Genomic DNA, 18,144 nt, shown 5'->3' on the forward strand with positions numbered 1-18,144 from the left:
GTCTACAGCACAGAAAGATGTCATTCGTCTGTGCTGGCATTTATGTTCCACATGAGCCTTCTCCCACCCCTCTTCATCTAACCCTATCAGCATATCTTTCTCTTCCTTTCTCCCTCATGTGTTTATCTAGTGTCCCCTTAAATATATGCTATTTGTTTCAACCACTCCTTATGGATGCGAGTTCCACATTCTTGCTTTGGGTAATGATATATGTGTATATCTATATATATATATATATATATATATGTATCTTTGAGTGTCAGTAAGGTGTGTAATTTTTTCACTGATAGTCAAACCATGTCATATCTAAGCTGCAGCATGATAAACATCATAAACTACCTGGAGCAATGCCACCAGAGGTCTAATAGTAAGTATATCTTTATTCCTGTTTTCAAATCTGTGCTTGCAAGTTATGTGTCTTTACTTTTAGAGTATTAAAACACACAAGATTAGAAGGTTGTTTAATCAGTGTTTCAGCTCTAGCAATCATTACCAGCTAGACTTGTTTTACAGAATGTCGGCAGTATAACACGGGCTTTCAGGCTTCAACCTTCAGAGAAGACCTAAGAGGAGTGTTAATGGAGATTTGTAAAATGATGAAGGACTTAGACAGAATGAATAGGGAAAGACTATTTTCTCTGGTTGAGTAGTCAGTAATAGGCGTTCATCAGTTTAAAATCATCCCTAACAGGAAGGAGAGAAGTTATTAGAAATGTCTTTATGCAGAAGATTATTGCAGCATGGAATGCTTTGCCACAGAGAGGCTGAGGCAAAAACCATTGCATCTTTTAAGGGAAAATTGTATAAACATTTGAAGCAAAGAAAGATACAAGGCTATGAAGAAAGAGTAGGGCAGCGGGATTAGTTTAGGATTGCACTAGTAAAGAGCCTGGCTTCCTTCTGTGCAGTAAACATTTATGGTTCTAAGTTTCTTTTTAATATAAAGGCATTGTTTTTTCATTTTATACCAGACATTCGGGAGACACAATATAAAATGTAAATGAGATCTATTTTGTCTATTATGTGCAGAAAAAGAAGCAATCAAAATGTAAGTTTTATTTGTTCTATAATTTTCTCTTTAAACCTGCTTTTCTGTCATTAATGGGACAGGATTCCATTTTTACATTATTTTTAAGTCAGGAAAAAATAACACCAGAGTAGCCCACAGATAAGGCATTTGTTGAAAAATCAGGAGAGACTTATCCTTTCTACCTAGATGTGACACTAGCTTCTGATCAGCAGGGCAAGTGGTGAGAGGGAGGAATTTAAATTGCATTATTATTGCTATGTTTTTTGTATTTGCAATGAGCACTAATGACCATTGCCTCAGACAAAAATAATCGAGTCTGATTCTTTTATAGCTGCATAGGTGCAAAATGTTTTTCACTTCAATAGGTAATTTGTTGGACAACTTGATAGTACAGTATTATACGTCCTTGTGCATTGCACCACGGAATATGTGGATGTGGGTTTACCCCTTTTATTCCCCAGATGATGTGTTCCCCATTTCAGTCAAGCTGTCAGCACATTGAAGGCCTTTCCCATAGGGAGGGGAAATCAGAGGGAATGTTACCCTGCACCATTTACATGCAGATTCTAATGGTAGGTTGTGGCCTATGAATAGGTCACCTGCCCATACAGGTGGTTGGGCAGTAAAGGATCCTCTGGGAAGAGTGATCATAATATGATAGAATTTCACATTGAGTTTGAGAGTGACATACTTAAGACCAAAACTAGAGTCTTATACTTAAATAAAGCCAATTACATAGGTATGACGGGCGAGTTGGCTGAGGTAGATTGGGAAATTAGATTAAAAGGTATGACAGTGGATAAGCAATGGCAAACATTTAAAGAAATATTTCAAAATTCTCAATGAATATACATTCCATTGAGAAATAAAAACTCCACAGGAAAAGTGAATCATCCATGGCTGACTAAAGAGGTTAAGGATAGTATTAGATTAAAAGAAAAGGCCTATAATGTTGCGAAGAAGAGTAGTAAGCCTGAGGATTGGGAGGGTTTTAGAAACCAGCAAAGGATGACCAAAAAATTGGTAAAAGGGGAGAAAATAGAAAATAAACTAGCAAGAAATATAAAAATGGATTGTAAGAGCTTCTACAAGTATGTAAAAAGGAAGAGAGTAGCAAAAGTAAAATTTGGCCCCTTAGAGGCTGAGACAGGAGAAATTATAATGAGGAATCAGGAAATGGCAGATGCTTTAAACAAATATTTTGTATCTGTCTTCACAGTAGAAGACACAAAAAGCATACCAAAAATAGTGGGGAACCAAGGGGCAAATGAGAGTAAGGAACTTAAAACAATTAATATCACTAGAGAAAAAGTACTAGACGAACTAATGGGGCTAAAAGCCAACAAATCCCCTGGACCTGATGGCCTACATCCTAGGGTTCTAGAAGAGTTGGCTGCAGAGACAGTGGATGCGTTGGTTGTGATCTTCCAAAATTCTCTAGATTCTGGAATGGTCCCAGTGGACTAGAAGGTAGCAAATGTTACTCCACTATTCAAGAAGGAAGGGAGAGAGAAAACTGGGAAGTACAGGCCAGTTAACCTGACATCAGTCGTCGGGAAAATGCTGGAATCCATTATTAAGGAAGTGGTAACAGGGCACTTAGAAAATCATAACTTGATTAGGCAGAGTCAACATGGTTTTATGAAAGGGAAATCGTGTTTGACAAATCTATTAGAGTTTTTTGAGGATGTAACTAGCAGAGTAGATAAAAGGGAACCAGTGGATGTAGTATATTTGGATTTTCAAAAGGCATTCGATAAGGTGCCACATAAAATGTTCTTACACAAGATAAGGGCTCATGGGGCTGGGGGTAATATATTATCATGGATAGAGGATTGGTTAACGGACAGAAAACAGAGAGTAGGGATAAATGGGTCATTTTCAGATTGGCAGGCTGTAACAAGTGGGGTGCCGCAAGGATCGGTGCTTGGGCCTCAGCTATTTACAATTGATATTAATGACTTAGATGAAGGGACCAAGCGTAATGTATCCAAGTTTGCTGATGATACAAAGCTAGGTGGGAAAGTAAGCTGTGAGGAGGATACAAAGAGTCTGCAAAGGAATATGGACAGGTTAGGTGAGTGGGCGAGAAGATGGCAGATGGAGTGTAATGTGGGGAAATGTGAGGCTATTCACTTTGGTAGGAAGAGTAGAAAAACAGAATATTTTTAAAATGGTGATAAACTATTAAATGTTGGCGTGCAGAGGGATTTGGGTGTTGTCGTACTGGAAACACAAAAAATTAACATGCAGGTACAGCAAGCAATTAGGAAAGCAAATGGCATGTTGGCCTTTATTGCAAGGGGGTTGGAGTACAAAAGTAAGGAAGTCTCACTACAATTGTACAGAGCTTTGGTGAGACCACACCTGGAGTACTGTGTACAGTTTTGTTCTCCTTACCTAAGGAAGGATATACTTACCTTAGAGGCAGTGCAACGAAGGTTCACTAGATTGATTCCTGGGATGAGAGGGTTGTCCTATGAGGAGAGATTGAGTAGAATGGGCCTATACTCTCTGGAGCTGAGAAGAATGAGAGGTGATCTCATTGAAACATACAAGATTCTGAGGGGGCTTGACAGGGTAGATGCTGAGGGGTTGTTTCCCCTGGCAGGAGAGTCTAGAACTAGGGGGCATAGTCTCAGGATAAGAGGTCAGCCATTTATGACTGAGATGAGGAAGAATTTCTTCACGCAGAGGGTTGTGAATTTTTGGGATTTTCTCCCTCAGAGGGCTGTGGATGCTCAGTCATTGAATATATTCAAGGCTGAGATAGATAGATTTTTGGACTCTAGGGGAATCAAGGGATATGGGGATCGGGCGTGAAAGTGGAATGGAGGTTGAAGATCAGCCATAATCTTACTGAATGGTGGAGCAGGCTCGAGGGGCCGTATGGCCTACTCCTGCTCCTATTTCTTATGTTCTTATGTTCTTAACAGTAACACACAAAAAAGGTAGGAAAAGTACATTTCTTATGATCAATCTAATGCAGTTACATAACTGAGTTCACCAGAAGAAGGAATCATATTTTATATGGAGATAATGAATGCCTGGGAGTGAGCTACAAAGCGATAGCATACTTCGGTGGTTTGGAAGATATTTTTTAGGAACTTCATTCCAGTCACTTCAATATGTCACACCTTCAAAGCTCATTCAAAGATTGTTTTATATTCTTTATAATCAGTACCTACTCCTATGTTTTTTTAATTACCGAGTGGTTTTCCTGTTTGAGATTAACCATTGAAGATGATATCTTCTGCTGTCGTAACCCATGTTTCCCATATCACTGCTAACCAGCACCTTTATCAAAGCCAGAATTTCCTGCATAAAGTTGCATCATGTGATTAGAAGAGTTTGTTTCACTGAAAAATAATGCACCTTCTTCTAATGGGTTATGCAGTAATATTCTTATACTTATATATTGCATTTTTAAAAATAAATATTTCACCATGTCATAGTGCTGTATTTTGGTGCAGTTTTTAATACATTTGTTTACTGAGAAACCAAGGTCTGTAGTGCAGGATATCAGCAAGGCTTGAAACAATAAATGAGGAACAATTATTTACTGTAACACAAAACATAACCACTTGGTGGCCCTATCTTCCTGGACAAGCAAACGTCCCACAAAGGGAAAACAGCTCTATGGAATAAAATATTTTATGTCACAAATGGGTATCTAAAGTGTGAGATGCATTTACACTATTCCATACTTCCTCATTTACACATTTTAATCAGGTGGTGAAGCTGTTACTATTTGCATACTAAACACTGATTCCAAATCTAGCTATAAAAATGAATCTTAATTTGACCAAATCTCACTATAAACAACAACAACAACTTGCAATTATAAAGCGCCTTTAACATTGTAAAACGTCCCTAGGCACTTCACAGGAGCGTTATCAAACTAAATTTCACACTGAGCCACATAAGGAGGTATTAGGACAGATATCCAAAACATTGGTCAAACAGGTAGGTTTTAAGGAGCATCTTAAAGAAGAAGAGAGAGGTAGAGAGGCAGCGAGGTTTAGGGAGGGAATTCCAGAGCTTAGGGCTTAGGCAGCTGAAGGCACGGCCGCCAATGGTGGAGCGATTAAAATCGGGGATGTGCAAGAGGCCAGAATTGGAGGTGTGCAGAGATCTCAGAAGGTTGTAGGGCAGTAAGAAGTTACAGAGACAGGGAGGGGCGAGACCATGGAGAGATTTGAAAACAAGGATGAGAATTTTAAAATGAAGGCATTCCTGGACCGGGAGCCAATGTAAGTCAGCGAGCACGGGGGTGATGGGAGAACGGGACTTGGTGCGAGTTAGGATATGGGCAGCAGAGATTTGGATGAGCTCAAGTTTATGGAGGGTGAAAGATGGGAGGCCAACCAGAAGACCATTGGAATAGTCCAGTCTGGAGGTAACAAAGGCATGGATGAGGGTTTCAGCAGCAGATGAGCTGAGGCAGGGGCGGAGTCAGGCAATATTACGGAGGTGGAAGTAGGCGGTCTTGGTGATGATCGGAAGCTCATCTCAGGATTAAATAGGATGCCAAGCTTGCGAACAGTCTGGGTCAGCCTCAGACAGTGGCCAGGGAGAGGGATGTAGTCGGTGGCTAGGGAACGGAGTTTGCAGAGGGGACCAAAGACAATGGCTTCGATCTTCCCAATATTTAGTTGGAGGAATTTTTTGCTCATCCAGTACTGGATGTCAGAGAAGCAATATGACAAATGAGAGACAATGGAGGGGTCGAGGGAGGTAATTGTGGGGTAGAGCTGGGTGTCGTCAGTGTACATGTGGAATCTGATGCTGTGTTTTTGGATGATGTCGCCGAGGGGCAGCATGTAGATGAGAAATAGGAGGGGGCCAAGGATAGATCCTTGGGGGACTCCAGAGGTAATAGTGTGAGAGTGGGAAGAGAAGCCATTGCAGGTGATTCTCTGGCTACGTCTGGATGGAATGGAACCAGGCGAGTGCAGTCCCACCCAGCTGGACGACAGAGGAGAGGCGATGGAGGCGGATAGTGTGGTCAACCATGTCAAAGGCTGCAGACAGATCGAGAAGGATGAGGAGGGATAGTTTACCATCGTCACAGTCACATAGGATGTCATTTGTGACTCTGATAAGGGCAGTTTCAGTAATGTGGCAGGGGTGGAAACCTGATTGGAGGGATTCAAACATGGAGTTGCAAGAAAAATGGGCACAGATTTGGAAGCGACAACATGTTCAAGGACTTTGGAGAGGAAAAGGAGGTTGGAGATGGGGCGGTAGCTTGCAGAGGGGTCAAGGGTGGGTTTTTGAGGAGGGGTGTGATGATGGCAGATTAGAAAGGGAGGGTCACAGTATCTGAGGAGGGGGAGCCGTTAACAATATCAGCTAACATGGGAGCCAGGAAGGGAAGTTGGATGGTCGGCAGTTTGGTGGGAAAACGGTCGAGGGAGCAGGAGGTGGGTCTCATGGTCAAGATGAGCTCGGAGAGGGCATGAGGGGACATAGGAGAGAAACTAGAGAAAGATGTGAGTTCAAGGCTAAGGCAGGGGAAGCCCTAGGGGAAATTTGGCTTGGTGGGTTAGGGGAAGGGAGGGAAGCGGCAGAGGCAGCTGAACGGATGGTCTTAATCTTAGTGACAAAGAAGTCCATGAGCTCCTCACACTTTTTGTTGGAGGTAAGGGTGGAGGGGGCAGGGGAGAGGGGTTTAAGAAGACGGTTTGTAGTGGAGAAGAGAAGCCGGGAGTTATCTTTGCATTCCAGGATGATCCTGGAGTAGTGAGCAGTTTTGGCAGAGGAGAGCAATACCCAATAGTGTTTTATGTGGTCCGGCCAGATCTGGTGATGAATGGTTAAACCAGTTGTCCGCCATGAATGTTCAAGTCTGCGTCCCTCGGACTTAAGGGAGCGGAGATAAGGGCCATACCAGGGGAATGACCAGAGTGAGAGTGATTAATGGTTTTAATGGGGACAAGGGCATCAAATGTGGGAGTGAGAAAATGAAGAAAATAAAATCTATTATAAAATAAAAGAAAGTGTAAAAGTGCTTTCTGCACTTATACCATGGCCGTATTAGAATTGTATACCAAATCACCATAAAACTCTACATTAACTTTAAAATAATATTTGTAACATATTTGTGGTATAATCAGAATACTGCCTATCTGGACAGTCTATCCAGTATTTATCTCGCAAATGAATAAGACTAACTAGAGTTGCATACAATTACACAGAATCTACAGCACAGAAACAGGCCATTCAGCCCCACGAGTCTATGCCGGTGTTTATACTCCACACGAACCTCCTTCCTCTAATTACTTCTTCCCACCCTGTCCCCATATCCCTCTATTCCTTTCTCCCTCATATGTGTATCGAGCCTCCCCTTAAATGCATCAATGCTATCTGCTTCAACCACTCCATGTGGCAGCGAGTTCCACATTCTCAACACACTCTGTGTACAGTAATTCCTCCTAAAGAAATGTTTTGATCTGTTAGTCGCTATCTTATATTTATTCCCCTTTGTTTTGGACTCACGGACAAGTGGAAACCGTTTCTCCACATCCACTCTATTGAACCTCTTCATAATTTTAAAGATCTATATCAGGTCTTCTGTTAGTCATCTCTTTTGCAGAGAAAAGAACCCCAGCTTGTTCAATCTTTCCTAATAGTCGCATCCTCTCAATTCTGGTAACATCGTTGTAAATCTTTTCTGCATTTTCTCCAGTGCTTCAATATCCTTTTTGTAGCATGGAGACCAGAACAGCGCACAGTGCTCCAAGTGTGATCTAACGAAGGTTCTATATAAATTTAACATTACCTCCCTGCTTTTGTATTCGATTCCTTTAGAAATGAGCCCCAGTACTTTGTTTGCACTCTTTATGGTCTTATCAACTTGTGTTGCTACTTTTAATGATTTATGTATCTATATTCCCAGAACTCTTTGCTTCTCTACCCCATTTAGTTTCTTACCTCCAAGGAATAAGTGGCCTCCTTATTCCTCCGACCAAAATGAACCACCTCATTGAACCTATATTGAAATTCATTTGCCATTTATCTACCCTCTCTGCAGGCCTGTTTATGTCTTCCTGCAGTCGTCCATATTATTAGCTATAACCCCCAATTTGGTATCGCCTGTAAATTTTGACACCATACCTCCAATTTTTGAGTACAAATCATTTCTGTATATGGTAAATAACAGTGGTCTGAGCACTGATCTCAGCGAGACACCACTTCCCACCTTCTGCCAGTCCGAGAAGCTTCCCTTAACTCCTCCCCTCTGTTTTCTGTTTTGTAGCCACCTTTCAATCCATTCTGTTACCTAGCCCCTGACTCCACGTACCCTAACCTTTGTCATGAGTCTCTTATGTAGGACCTTATCAAAGGCCTTCTGGAAGTCAATGTATAACACATCCACTTGCCTACTCTTTATGTCATTTCTTCAGAGAATTCAATACGGTTGGTTGAACATGACCTTCCTTTTAGAAATCCATGTGGACTTTTTTTTATTATATTCTCTGTCTGTAGGTGTTTTGTTATCTGATCTTTTAACAAATATTTGAGCATCTTTCCTACCACGGATGTTGAGCTAACTGGTCTGTAGTTCCCTGGGTTAATTCTATTTCCCTTTTTGAAGATAGGAATTACATTTGCTGTTCACCATTCTTTTTTAAATGAATGTTTATATACCGATACTAGTGCCACTGCTATCTCCTCCCTAGTTTGTTTGAGTATCTGTGGGTGCAATCCATCTGGATCCTGTGTCTTGCCCTCCTTAAGTTTGTCTAGTATCTCCTTTCTATCTTAACAGTTGTACTATCCCTCTTGACTTCTACTGTTGTCATTTCCTCTTTGGTAACCTCTTCAGTGAACACTGAGGCAAAGTATTGAGTCTGTACCTGGCCCATTTCAGTATAATCTCCTGTGAGTTTATCTTGCTTAGTGGCCCTTTCCCAATCTTAATTCTCCTTTTGCTACTTATGTGCATATAGAATATTTTACTAATTATTTTTATATTTTTTGATATTTTTACTTCATATTTCCTCTTTGCCTTCCTAATTGTCTTTTCAACCTCTTTCCTAAGCTCATCATATTCCGTTTTGACATTCTCTCCTTTATTGGTTATATACTTTGCATATGCCTTTTTCTTTAGATTCAATTTTATCCTCATCTCTTTATTTATCCATGGCATCTCATTCTTGGCTAGTTTGTTCTTATTTTTTAGTGGAATATATTTATCTTGAAATCTATTCATCTCCCCTTTTTATTGACAACTGTTATAGAATCATAGAATCATAGAAGTTACAACATGGAAACAGGCCCTTCGGCCCAACATGTCCATGTCGCCCAGTTTATACCACTAAGCTAGTCCCAATTGCCTGCACTTGGCCCATATCCCTCAATACCCATCTTCCCCATGTAACTGTCCAAATGCTTTTTAAAAGACAGAATTGTACCCGCCTCTACTACTGCCTCTGGCAGCTCGTTCCAGACACTCACCACCCTTTGAGTGAAAAAATTGCCCCTCTGGATCCTTTTGTATCTCTCCCCTCTCACCTTAAATCTGTGCCCCCTCGTTATAGACTCCCCTACCTTTGGGAAAAGATTTTGACTATCGACCTTATCTATGCCCCTCATTATTTTATAGACTTCTATAAGATCACCCCTTAACCTCCTACTCTCCAGGGAATAAAGTCCCAGTCTGTCTAACCTCTCCCTGTAAGTCAAACCATCAAGTCCCGGTAGCATCCTAGTAAATCTTTTCTGCACTCTTTCTAGTTTAATAATATCCTTTCTATAATAGGGTGACCAGAACTGTACACAGTACTCCAAGTGTGGCCTCACCAATGCCCTGTACAACTTCAACAAGACATCCCAACTCCTGCATTCAATGTTCTGACCAATGAAACCAAGCATGCTGAATGCCTTCTTCACCACCCTATCCACCTGTGACTCCACTTTCAAGGAGCTATGAATCTGTACTCCTAGATCTCTTTGTTCTATAACTCTCCCCAACGCCCTACCATTAACGGAGTAGGTCCTGGCCCGATTCGATCTACCAAAATGCATCACCTCACATTTATCTAAATTAAACTCCATCTGCCATTCATCGGCCCACTGGCCCAATTTATCAAGATCCCGTTGCAATCCTAGATAACCTTCTTCACTGTCCACAATGCCACCAATCTTGGTGTCATCTGCAAACTTACTAACCATGCCTCCTAAATTCTCATCCAAATCATTAATATAAATAACAAATAACAGCGGACCCAGCACCGATCCCTGAGGCACACCGCTGGACACAGGCATCCAGTTTGAAAAACAACCCTCCACAACCACCCTCTGTCTTCTGTCGTCAAGCCAATTTTGTATCCAATTGGCTACCTCACCTTGGATCCCATGAGATTTAACCTTATGTAACAACCTACCATGCGGTACCTTGTCAAATGCTTTGCTGAAGTCCATGTAGACCACGTCTACTGCACAGCCCTCATCTATCTTCTTGGTTACCCCTTCAAAAAACTCAATCAAATTCGTGAGACATGATTTTCCTCTCACAAAACCATGCTGACTGTTCCTAATTAGTCCCTGCCTCTCCAAATGCCTGTAGATCCTGTCCCTCAGAATACCCTCTAACAACTTACCCACTACAGATGTCAGGCTCACTGGTCTGTAGTTCCCAGGCTTTTCCCTGCCGCCCTTCTTAAACAAAGGCACAACATTTGCTACCCTCCAATCTTCAGGCACCTCACCTGTAGCGGTGGATGATTCAAATATCTCTGCTAGGGGACCCGCAATTTCCTCCCTAACCTCCCATAACGTCCTGGGATACATTTCATCAGGTCCCGGAGATTTATCTACCTTGATGCGCGTTAAGACTTCCAGCACCTCCCTCTCTGTAATATGTACACTCCTCAAGACATCACTATTTATTTCCCCAAGTTCCCTAACATCCATGCCTTTCTCAACCGTAAATACCGATGTGAAATATTCATTCAGGATCTCACCCATCTCTTGTGGTTCCGCACATAGATGACCTTGTTGATCCTTAAGAGGCCCTACTCTCTCCCTAGTTACCCTTTTGCCCTTTATGTATTTGTAGAAGCTCTTTGGATTCACCTTTGCCTGATCTGCCAAAGCAATCTCATATCCCCTTTTTGCCCTCCTGATTTCTCTCTTAACTCTACTCCGGCAATCTCTATACTCTTCAAGGGATCCACTTGATCCCAGCTGCCTATGCATGTCATATGCCTCCTTCTTATTTTTGACTAGTGCCTCAATCTCCCGAGTCATCCAAGGTTCCCTACTTCTACCAGCCTTGCCCTTCACTTTATAAGGAATGTGCTTACACTGAACCCTGGTTAACACACTTTTGAAAGCCTCCCACTTACCAGACGTCCCTTTGCCTGCCAACAGACTCTCCCAATCAACTTCTGAAAGTTCCTGTCTAATACCATCAAAATTGGCCTTTCCCCAATTTAGAATTTTAACTTTTGGGCCAGACCTATCCTTCTCCATAGCTATCTTAAAACTAATGGAATTATGATCACTGGTCCCAAAGTGATCCCTCACTAACACTTGTTCTATTTCTCCATTTTTCTCCATTTACTTTCCTCAGCTCCATCCTCATTTCCTCATTGTTTGCTTTTTTCCGAACTATTACTTTAGTACTGGCTATATCTCTCTCAATCATTATCTTAAATGTTACTATATTGTGATCACTACTCTCTAGATGTTCTCCCACACTCACTTCTCTTATCTGCTCTGGTTCATTTCTCATTACTAACCATTTGTGTTGGTGCCACCTTGGAGATTTTGGTTCTTCATTCATTCTACCTAACACCAAAGCACTGAACATCCTCTACACGTTTCAGGAAGACTGGACCAGCACATTAAGAACTGTAAATTGTACATAATAGATTATCAAAATGTTACCGCTCATCCTTTAATGAAAACTGTTACATTTTAGAACTAAAATCATAGAACAGAATAAAAGAAATAGGAAAAAAAGGAGAAAGAAAATAGCTCCTTTGAAAGAGGATACAGAGCTGTCTGCAGTCATCACTTTCTGAGTTGTGAGATGTTTTTATGTTTATTTTGTTCCTTGACAAATTTATGAGTTGGGGAAGATGCGGGATTTTTATGTAACCATAGAATCTTTAAACAGACATAGTTGTGCTTTAGAAGATTTTTATAGAAGTCTCAGTTCCCCATAAAACCAGGAACCTGGCCCCAAAGCTCAACAATAATGTAGACATAGTATTATAATATGTAATGATTAAAGTCTCGGGGGAATACTTCTTGTTCTCTATTTTTGTAGAAGAAATCATATTCTCCCTGATATTTCTTTGATCTTTAAAAAAAACATTTTATTGTGACGCATTGAGTGGGCACCGTGGAGTCTACAAACAATCCTCGAACTTTGGATAAACACTGCAGCTTCTTGCCTTGTCCAAAAGCTAGTTTACACTGGTTGCGCCCTCTATCTGCCCTGAAGTTGTGTCCTGCTGTTTGCAATGGAGCCATTCCAAGAAACTGCTCCAAAATTACATCACTGCAGAGGGCTAACAGGAAATCAGCATTTTTATAAAAGTTTAATATTTGGTAAAACAATGATTTACTTCTATAGAAAGGGGTGTACTTCAAACAGAAAGTACCCCTCTTTACACTAATTAGCAGCACCTACGATGCGTCACATCTGTTGTATATATATGCAACCAGTATAAGCTAGCTTTTGGACAGTTTCTGAAGGGCAACGAAAGTGAAGTGTTTATCCAAAGTTCTGGGACTGTTTGTAGACTCAAAGTAGTATGAGACAAGTTTGCATTGTAACACGTTACCACTGTTCCAATGTGAATATTTCACAGCTTTGACATGTTTGTTAATTTTTGAATATGCTTTCAATAGAGTGCAAACATGATTACCAATACTTTCACTTCATTGCATACTCTTTTACAAACCAGTTTAAAATTACATATGCCCTAAAGCAATGGAAGGTGTGAGAAAAACGACCATATGGTAATATTCTAGAGGCAAAACGCTTTCCATAGGTTCCGAGAAAGAATTTGGCATAGAGCACTCCCATCGTTAAATATGAAGCAAGCTGTGTGGAGGGAGGCCACATTTAAGGAGAAATAGAGAGAACTTGTTCCTTACAGCTCCTTCCAAAACTTTGACTCTTATTTAATCTGTGCCATAAATTCTTGTTAGGATGTGGGTTAATGCACCTTTTATTGAGGAGTAGATATATGGGACAGGAATGGTACCCCGGGATTTATATCCAGCAAATTAACACCAACTCCTTTATACAGGAAATTTTCTCAGGCATCATTTTCTGAACAATTGTTTAGGTCAGTCCACATAGCGATTGATTGACTGGGACAATTTGATAACCCTAACCCTAATGCAAGGTAGCCTAGTAAGAGGTTTGAAGTGCACTTTTAGCAATACATGTATTCTACCTTGTCACGTACACGAAGTGTCAGCATGGACCTACACTGACCTTGGCAAAATCACTACACGATAACAGGTAATCTTGGTAACTGGCGGCGTTTAAGATCACAGGGGAGATTGGTTCTGTGTTATGTGCAATGAAATCATAATCTTTCTCTTTATAAACATACACACACATTAAAGAACTCCGAACTTTCATGTGCATGAATTACTTTGGTCTTTCTAAGCTGATTGCTGATTGTAGTTCTTTCATCGTTTTCTATACGGTCAGATAGTAGATAAATAATTGTTCTTCAAATTTGCCGACAACTTCTATTCTACCCGATCATATCTACATTCTAACTGGGATGCTTTCAATATACTATGAGTGCTGAAAAACACATACAACATAAGCCCTTACTGTGACTCCTTGGAAAACATGGTAAAATCGTGAGATTGTTCTTGTACATCGGGTGTGACCTTAATTTTAACCGCTAAGTTTAAACTTACACTCAATGTATTTACTTCCGTATTTAACAAACCTAAAAATCTTTTTGAACGCCTTTTACATTGAGAGTCATTCGCATTTACGGTGTACCGTATCATACAGAGAAAATCCGCACATATGCAAAGCTGAATTGCATAAAATTGTATCCTTGACTCACGATAATCTGATTAAATAAACATAGCTTTTCTATGTTTAACTTGAAAAATCGTCTACACACTCCGAAAACTTAGGGGAATAACCTTTCTGTATTATGCGGGGGTGGGGTGGAGTTTGACTTTTTCATTTAGAAGTGATCAGAGTGTGTGTGTAGAATTATGGAAAATGAGTTTCATGGGACTGGCAGGAGTGAGGAGGGAGTGGCTTCCTGGGAGCCCTGTCCAATGAGCAATGCATTCAATCGCTGCTCTTATACAGCCTGCACTCACTGATAGTGGGACCCCGGCTCTGAACCCCTCTCACGGGGTAATTTACTGGTTACACGGTAAGTAAACACACTTCGATGCACCCGAGAACGACCTAGTTAGTTTACAATGATGCCTTTTGAAATTGCTGATAAGATTTCACTATTTCCCACACATTAATATTAGTTGTTCAACTTTTCCAAACAACTTGTCAAAGGTTTCGATAAAAAATGAATGGGAAATAAACAGCGACTTACAGAAACTTACAACCCATTTATTTAAGTGCGGGGCTGTGAGATTGCGATAGTCAAGGTGAAAATTGTATTGCAAATCCTGATCAGTCACGATCTGGATTACTTGTGGGGTGAACGATTCTCTCTAGTTTATTTGTTTCTCCCTAAGTAGTGAGATGGTGGCTTGCTTTATAGATGCACCATTGGAGATCTGACCAGGTTCCATCTGGCTCAACTTTCCTGACTGGGCGACTGACAGGTAAATGCTGAGAATCACGTTTTTTAAAATGATGTTACAAAAATATTCCTTAATTGATCGATTCTGTTACGCTCCCACTTTTGATCGAAGTAGTCCCCAATGTTCCGTGTACACTGTCACGTAATCGGCCCAATGTTTTGCCGGGAAGGGGAGGGGGCAATTTCTACAGAATATGCCCCCTGCTCTCAATGCAAGTGTACCCCAGTTACCAAATCCTTTTACTCTCAAACAATTCTCCAAAATACAAGTGCAATTGGAAACAAATTGATGCATGGTTCTAACTTCAACAGACTCGAATTAAAAGGTCGGATTCATTATCCGATCATATAAATTCTATTAATAAATAATTGTTATTGTTAACATGTTTATATTTCAGATTAAAGTGGATTTTTTTTTCTCTCAAAGGATTATTTGAATAGAAAACGTCACATTCGTCTCCCGCGCTTGGACGGATCATTAAAAGTTCGGACGCTTCCTGGATCCCAGCTCCTAAATAACAAGGACCTGATGATATGAAGCTGTTTTGCGTGATACCGCTGCTTGTCTTCCTGCTGTGCCTTGTCTTATCTCCGGGAGAAGGGGCGAAGAGCGGAGATGGCAACGAGCAGGTAAATCGAGCGAGTAAAAAGCGAAAAGGCAAATCGTTGCCGACCAAAGGAGCACTGACCACAAAGGATAGTCATGCGTGTTCCTGGAATATCACGGGAGAGGAAGAGTTAACTCTTCAGGTCGGTTGCAATTACCAAGGCGGCAGCTACTGGTGTAAATACACCGGGAGGCCGCAGACCTGCCCCACTTACAACACCAAAGCTGGCCAGTACTGGAAACAGGTCATCGGCAAAGTGAAGAGAAAGAAACACGCCTGCGAGGGAGATAAAACCTTAAAGACAAGGATCTGCAAGAAGGGACCAACAGAATCGCAGTTGAAACTGAAGGAAAAGAGCCTGGACCCAAGCAAGCGGGGGGAGAAAGTTTATTTAAAGGGGACTGGACGCAAGAAAGGCTCTGTAAAAGTGCCGACCGAGAAGACCACCGCCTCGGACCAAGCTGACACCACCGAGAAACCCTTTAAAAACAAGAAAAATTCCAAAGCGCCCGAGTCTATGAAAAGCGAGGAGCCAACCACAATAACTGAAATGAATGATGACGACCCTGAGTTGCAGGAGGAGCTGTCCCGGGCTTATTGTGCTGAGAAGTGGCATTCACTCTGCTCATTCTTCGTCAACTTGTGGAATGGCTAGCTAAATACACGCGCTTTCTTTACATATAGCAACCCTAGTATTCAGCCTGAGGTGTATCCATACGAAATACCTAATTCCTCCAGAGCGATTAACATTAATTAACGAAGACCAGAAAAAAAAGGAACTTCGGATCCAATCTCCTAATACAACTGACTCTTCAAATACTAAACAGACTTACAGTATCAAGTTAAACCTCTTTAAATGGCGAGTTTTGAACATTATGGATTTAACCATTTAACATTTAAATAAAATGCCCTTTTGTATTTTTTACTTTACCCTGTAAGACATAACAATAAAGATCAGTGAAAGCTCATTTGAGTTTTTCTGCTTGGTTTACCTTAACATTGCCTGGAATCTGTGTTATGGAGCATTAATCATATGAGAATGAAGGTGTGGTGGTGAGATATGGAGCTGTGTTTACCTGCCGGGCTCATCAATAACTCAGGAGGGATGAGATGTGGAAATAATTTAATTTGTTAAATCATATTTCATCCCTGTCCATTACATGTCCTATTTTTGTGTTTAATTTTATATTTGATAGGATTAACTTCTTAATATTCTTTGGTGAGAATCTAATGCACGATTAATCACACAGCATGATGGATGGTCAGGGCAGTGCCGCGCTGGAGAGCTTTCAGTGTGTCAGTGTGGGACTGTCAGTGTGAAAAGGATGTGGGATCAGCAGCCAAGCGGAAGCAAGGAAAGGTTTAATCTCCCCCAGCGTGAGCGCTCGCCGTCTATAGCAGAGTTCCTACTTTCAACAGAAAGTTTTAGCTGCCGTTATATCACTACTTTTTGAGTCGATGCAAAATACCTTTGGCTGCGCATTGACGAAAAAATGCTGGTGTATCTCCGGAGTCGCACCCCCATCCAGCTTCCGAGAGCACTGAATCTGGTCTCACTGAAATCTCACACCATCTGGGTTTAGTACCGGAAGAAGTCAGGGTGTTCCTTTGGATATCCTGAAAACCTTTTCAACTTCATGTGGAATATTTAAAATAAAAGAATGAACTTGCATTTATATAGCGCCTTTCACGACCTCAGGACCTCCCAAAGCGCTTTACTAGCCAATGAACTCCTTTTGAAATGTAGTCACGGTTGTAACGTAGGAAACCAGGCATCCAATTTTCGCACAGCAAGGTCCCAAAAATAGCTGTGTGACAATGACCAGATAATCTGTTTTAGGGGATGGTTGAGGGATAAATATTGGCCAGGGCACAAGGGAGAACTCCCCTGCTCTTCTTCGCATAGCGCTGTGGGATCTTTTAGGTCCACCTGAGAGGGCAGAGGTTGCTTTAATGTCTCATCTGAAAGATGGCACATCCGGTGAGAGGCAAAATCACTGCACATACACCCAAGCATGCATGCTCACAGCTGCTTTGTCAGCGGGCTCAATAAAAGGTGCAGTCGGCAGTGTAACTCGGGTCTGACAGTGTTACTCGTCTCTCTCCAGTACAGGACAGCAGGTGAAGTGATGTATAAAAAACTGCTGTACTCTCTACAAATAACCTTCAAAGAAACTTTGTCAATGGCAAAGCAGCAACCAGCAAGCACTTTGAGGATGTTTTGGCAGTGACTCTATGATTTGTTTTGACACTAGGAATACTTGTGTTATAAATAGAGGGCAATAACCAGCAGCTTTATATCCCATGGGTTGGGCTGACTTTTCTAACTGTTACACATATTGTCATAGGTGGGATCTCTGGACTCCTCCTTTGGTATTCTGCTTATACCACACATCAGTTATGTAATTAACATTAGAATGATCGTAACTGATGTAACTTTTAATTTTAAATGGCAGTTAAGTGATTGTGCTGTTTGTGGAGTGCTCCTGGTGACATCATGGTGAAACTTTTTTTCCCAAGTGCCATCTGTTCTCAGTTGTGATGTCATCTCCAGGAAATATGAAAAATATTTCATAATATCTGATAGAAAACAGAAAATACCAGAAATGCACAGTGTGTCAGCATCTGAGGTCAACAATTCAGATAGAGACCATTCTTCAGCAGGGCTCCAACTGAAATGTGTGCCCTCTTTTCAGATTTTTTTTTAGATTTCTAACATTAGTAGATTCTC

At 41.1% G+C, this 18,144-nt stretch overlaps 1 protein-coding gene across 2 annotated transcripts; it reads left to right on the forward strand.

Moving 5' to 3' along the window:
* The first annotated feature begins 14,262 nt into the window (after positions 1 to 14,262).
* Positions 14,263 to 16,375, forward strand: LOC137340331 (fibroblast growth factor-binding protein 2-like). Of its 2 annotated transcripts, XM_068002759.1 has the most exons (3): positions 14,263 to 14,415; positions 14,764 to 14,827; positions 15,233 to 16,375. In XM_068002759.1, the coding sequence occupies exon 3, from the start codon at positions 15,340 to 15,342 to the stop codon at positions 16,066 to 16,068; it is 729 nt and encodes a 242-aa protein (XP_067858860.1). In that variant the 5' UTR covers positions 14,263 to 14,415; positions 14,764 to 14,827; positions 15,233 to 15,339; the 3' UTR covers positions 16,069 to 16,375. The 2 variants fall into 2 exon arrangements, with proteins under 2 accessions (XP_067858860.1, XP_067858859.1); XM_068002758.1 differs by lacking the exon at positions 14,764 to 14,827.
* Positions 16,376 to 18,144: the final 1,769 nt, after the last annotated feature.

The sequence above is a fragment of the Heptranchias perlo genome, chromosome 21 (assembly GCF_035084215.1).
Source record: "Heptranchias perlo isolate sHepPer1 chromosome 21, sHepPer1.hap1, whole genome shotgun sequence".
Taxonomy (NCBI): domain Eukaryota; kingdom Metazoa; phylum Chordata; class Chondrichthyes; order Hexanchiformes; family Hexanchidae; genus Heptranchias; species Heptranchias perlo.

What these genes read in the sequence shown, in the direction of transcription:
- LOC137340331 (XM_068002759.1), top strand. Translation starts at nt 15,340, where the DNA reads ATGAAGCTGTTTTGCGTGATACCGCTGCTTGTCTTCCTGCTGTGCCTT.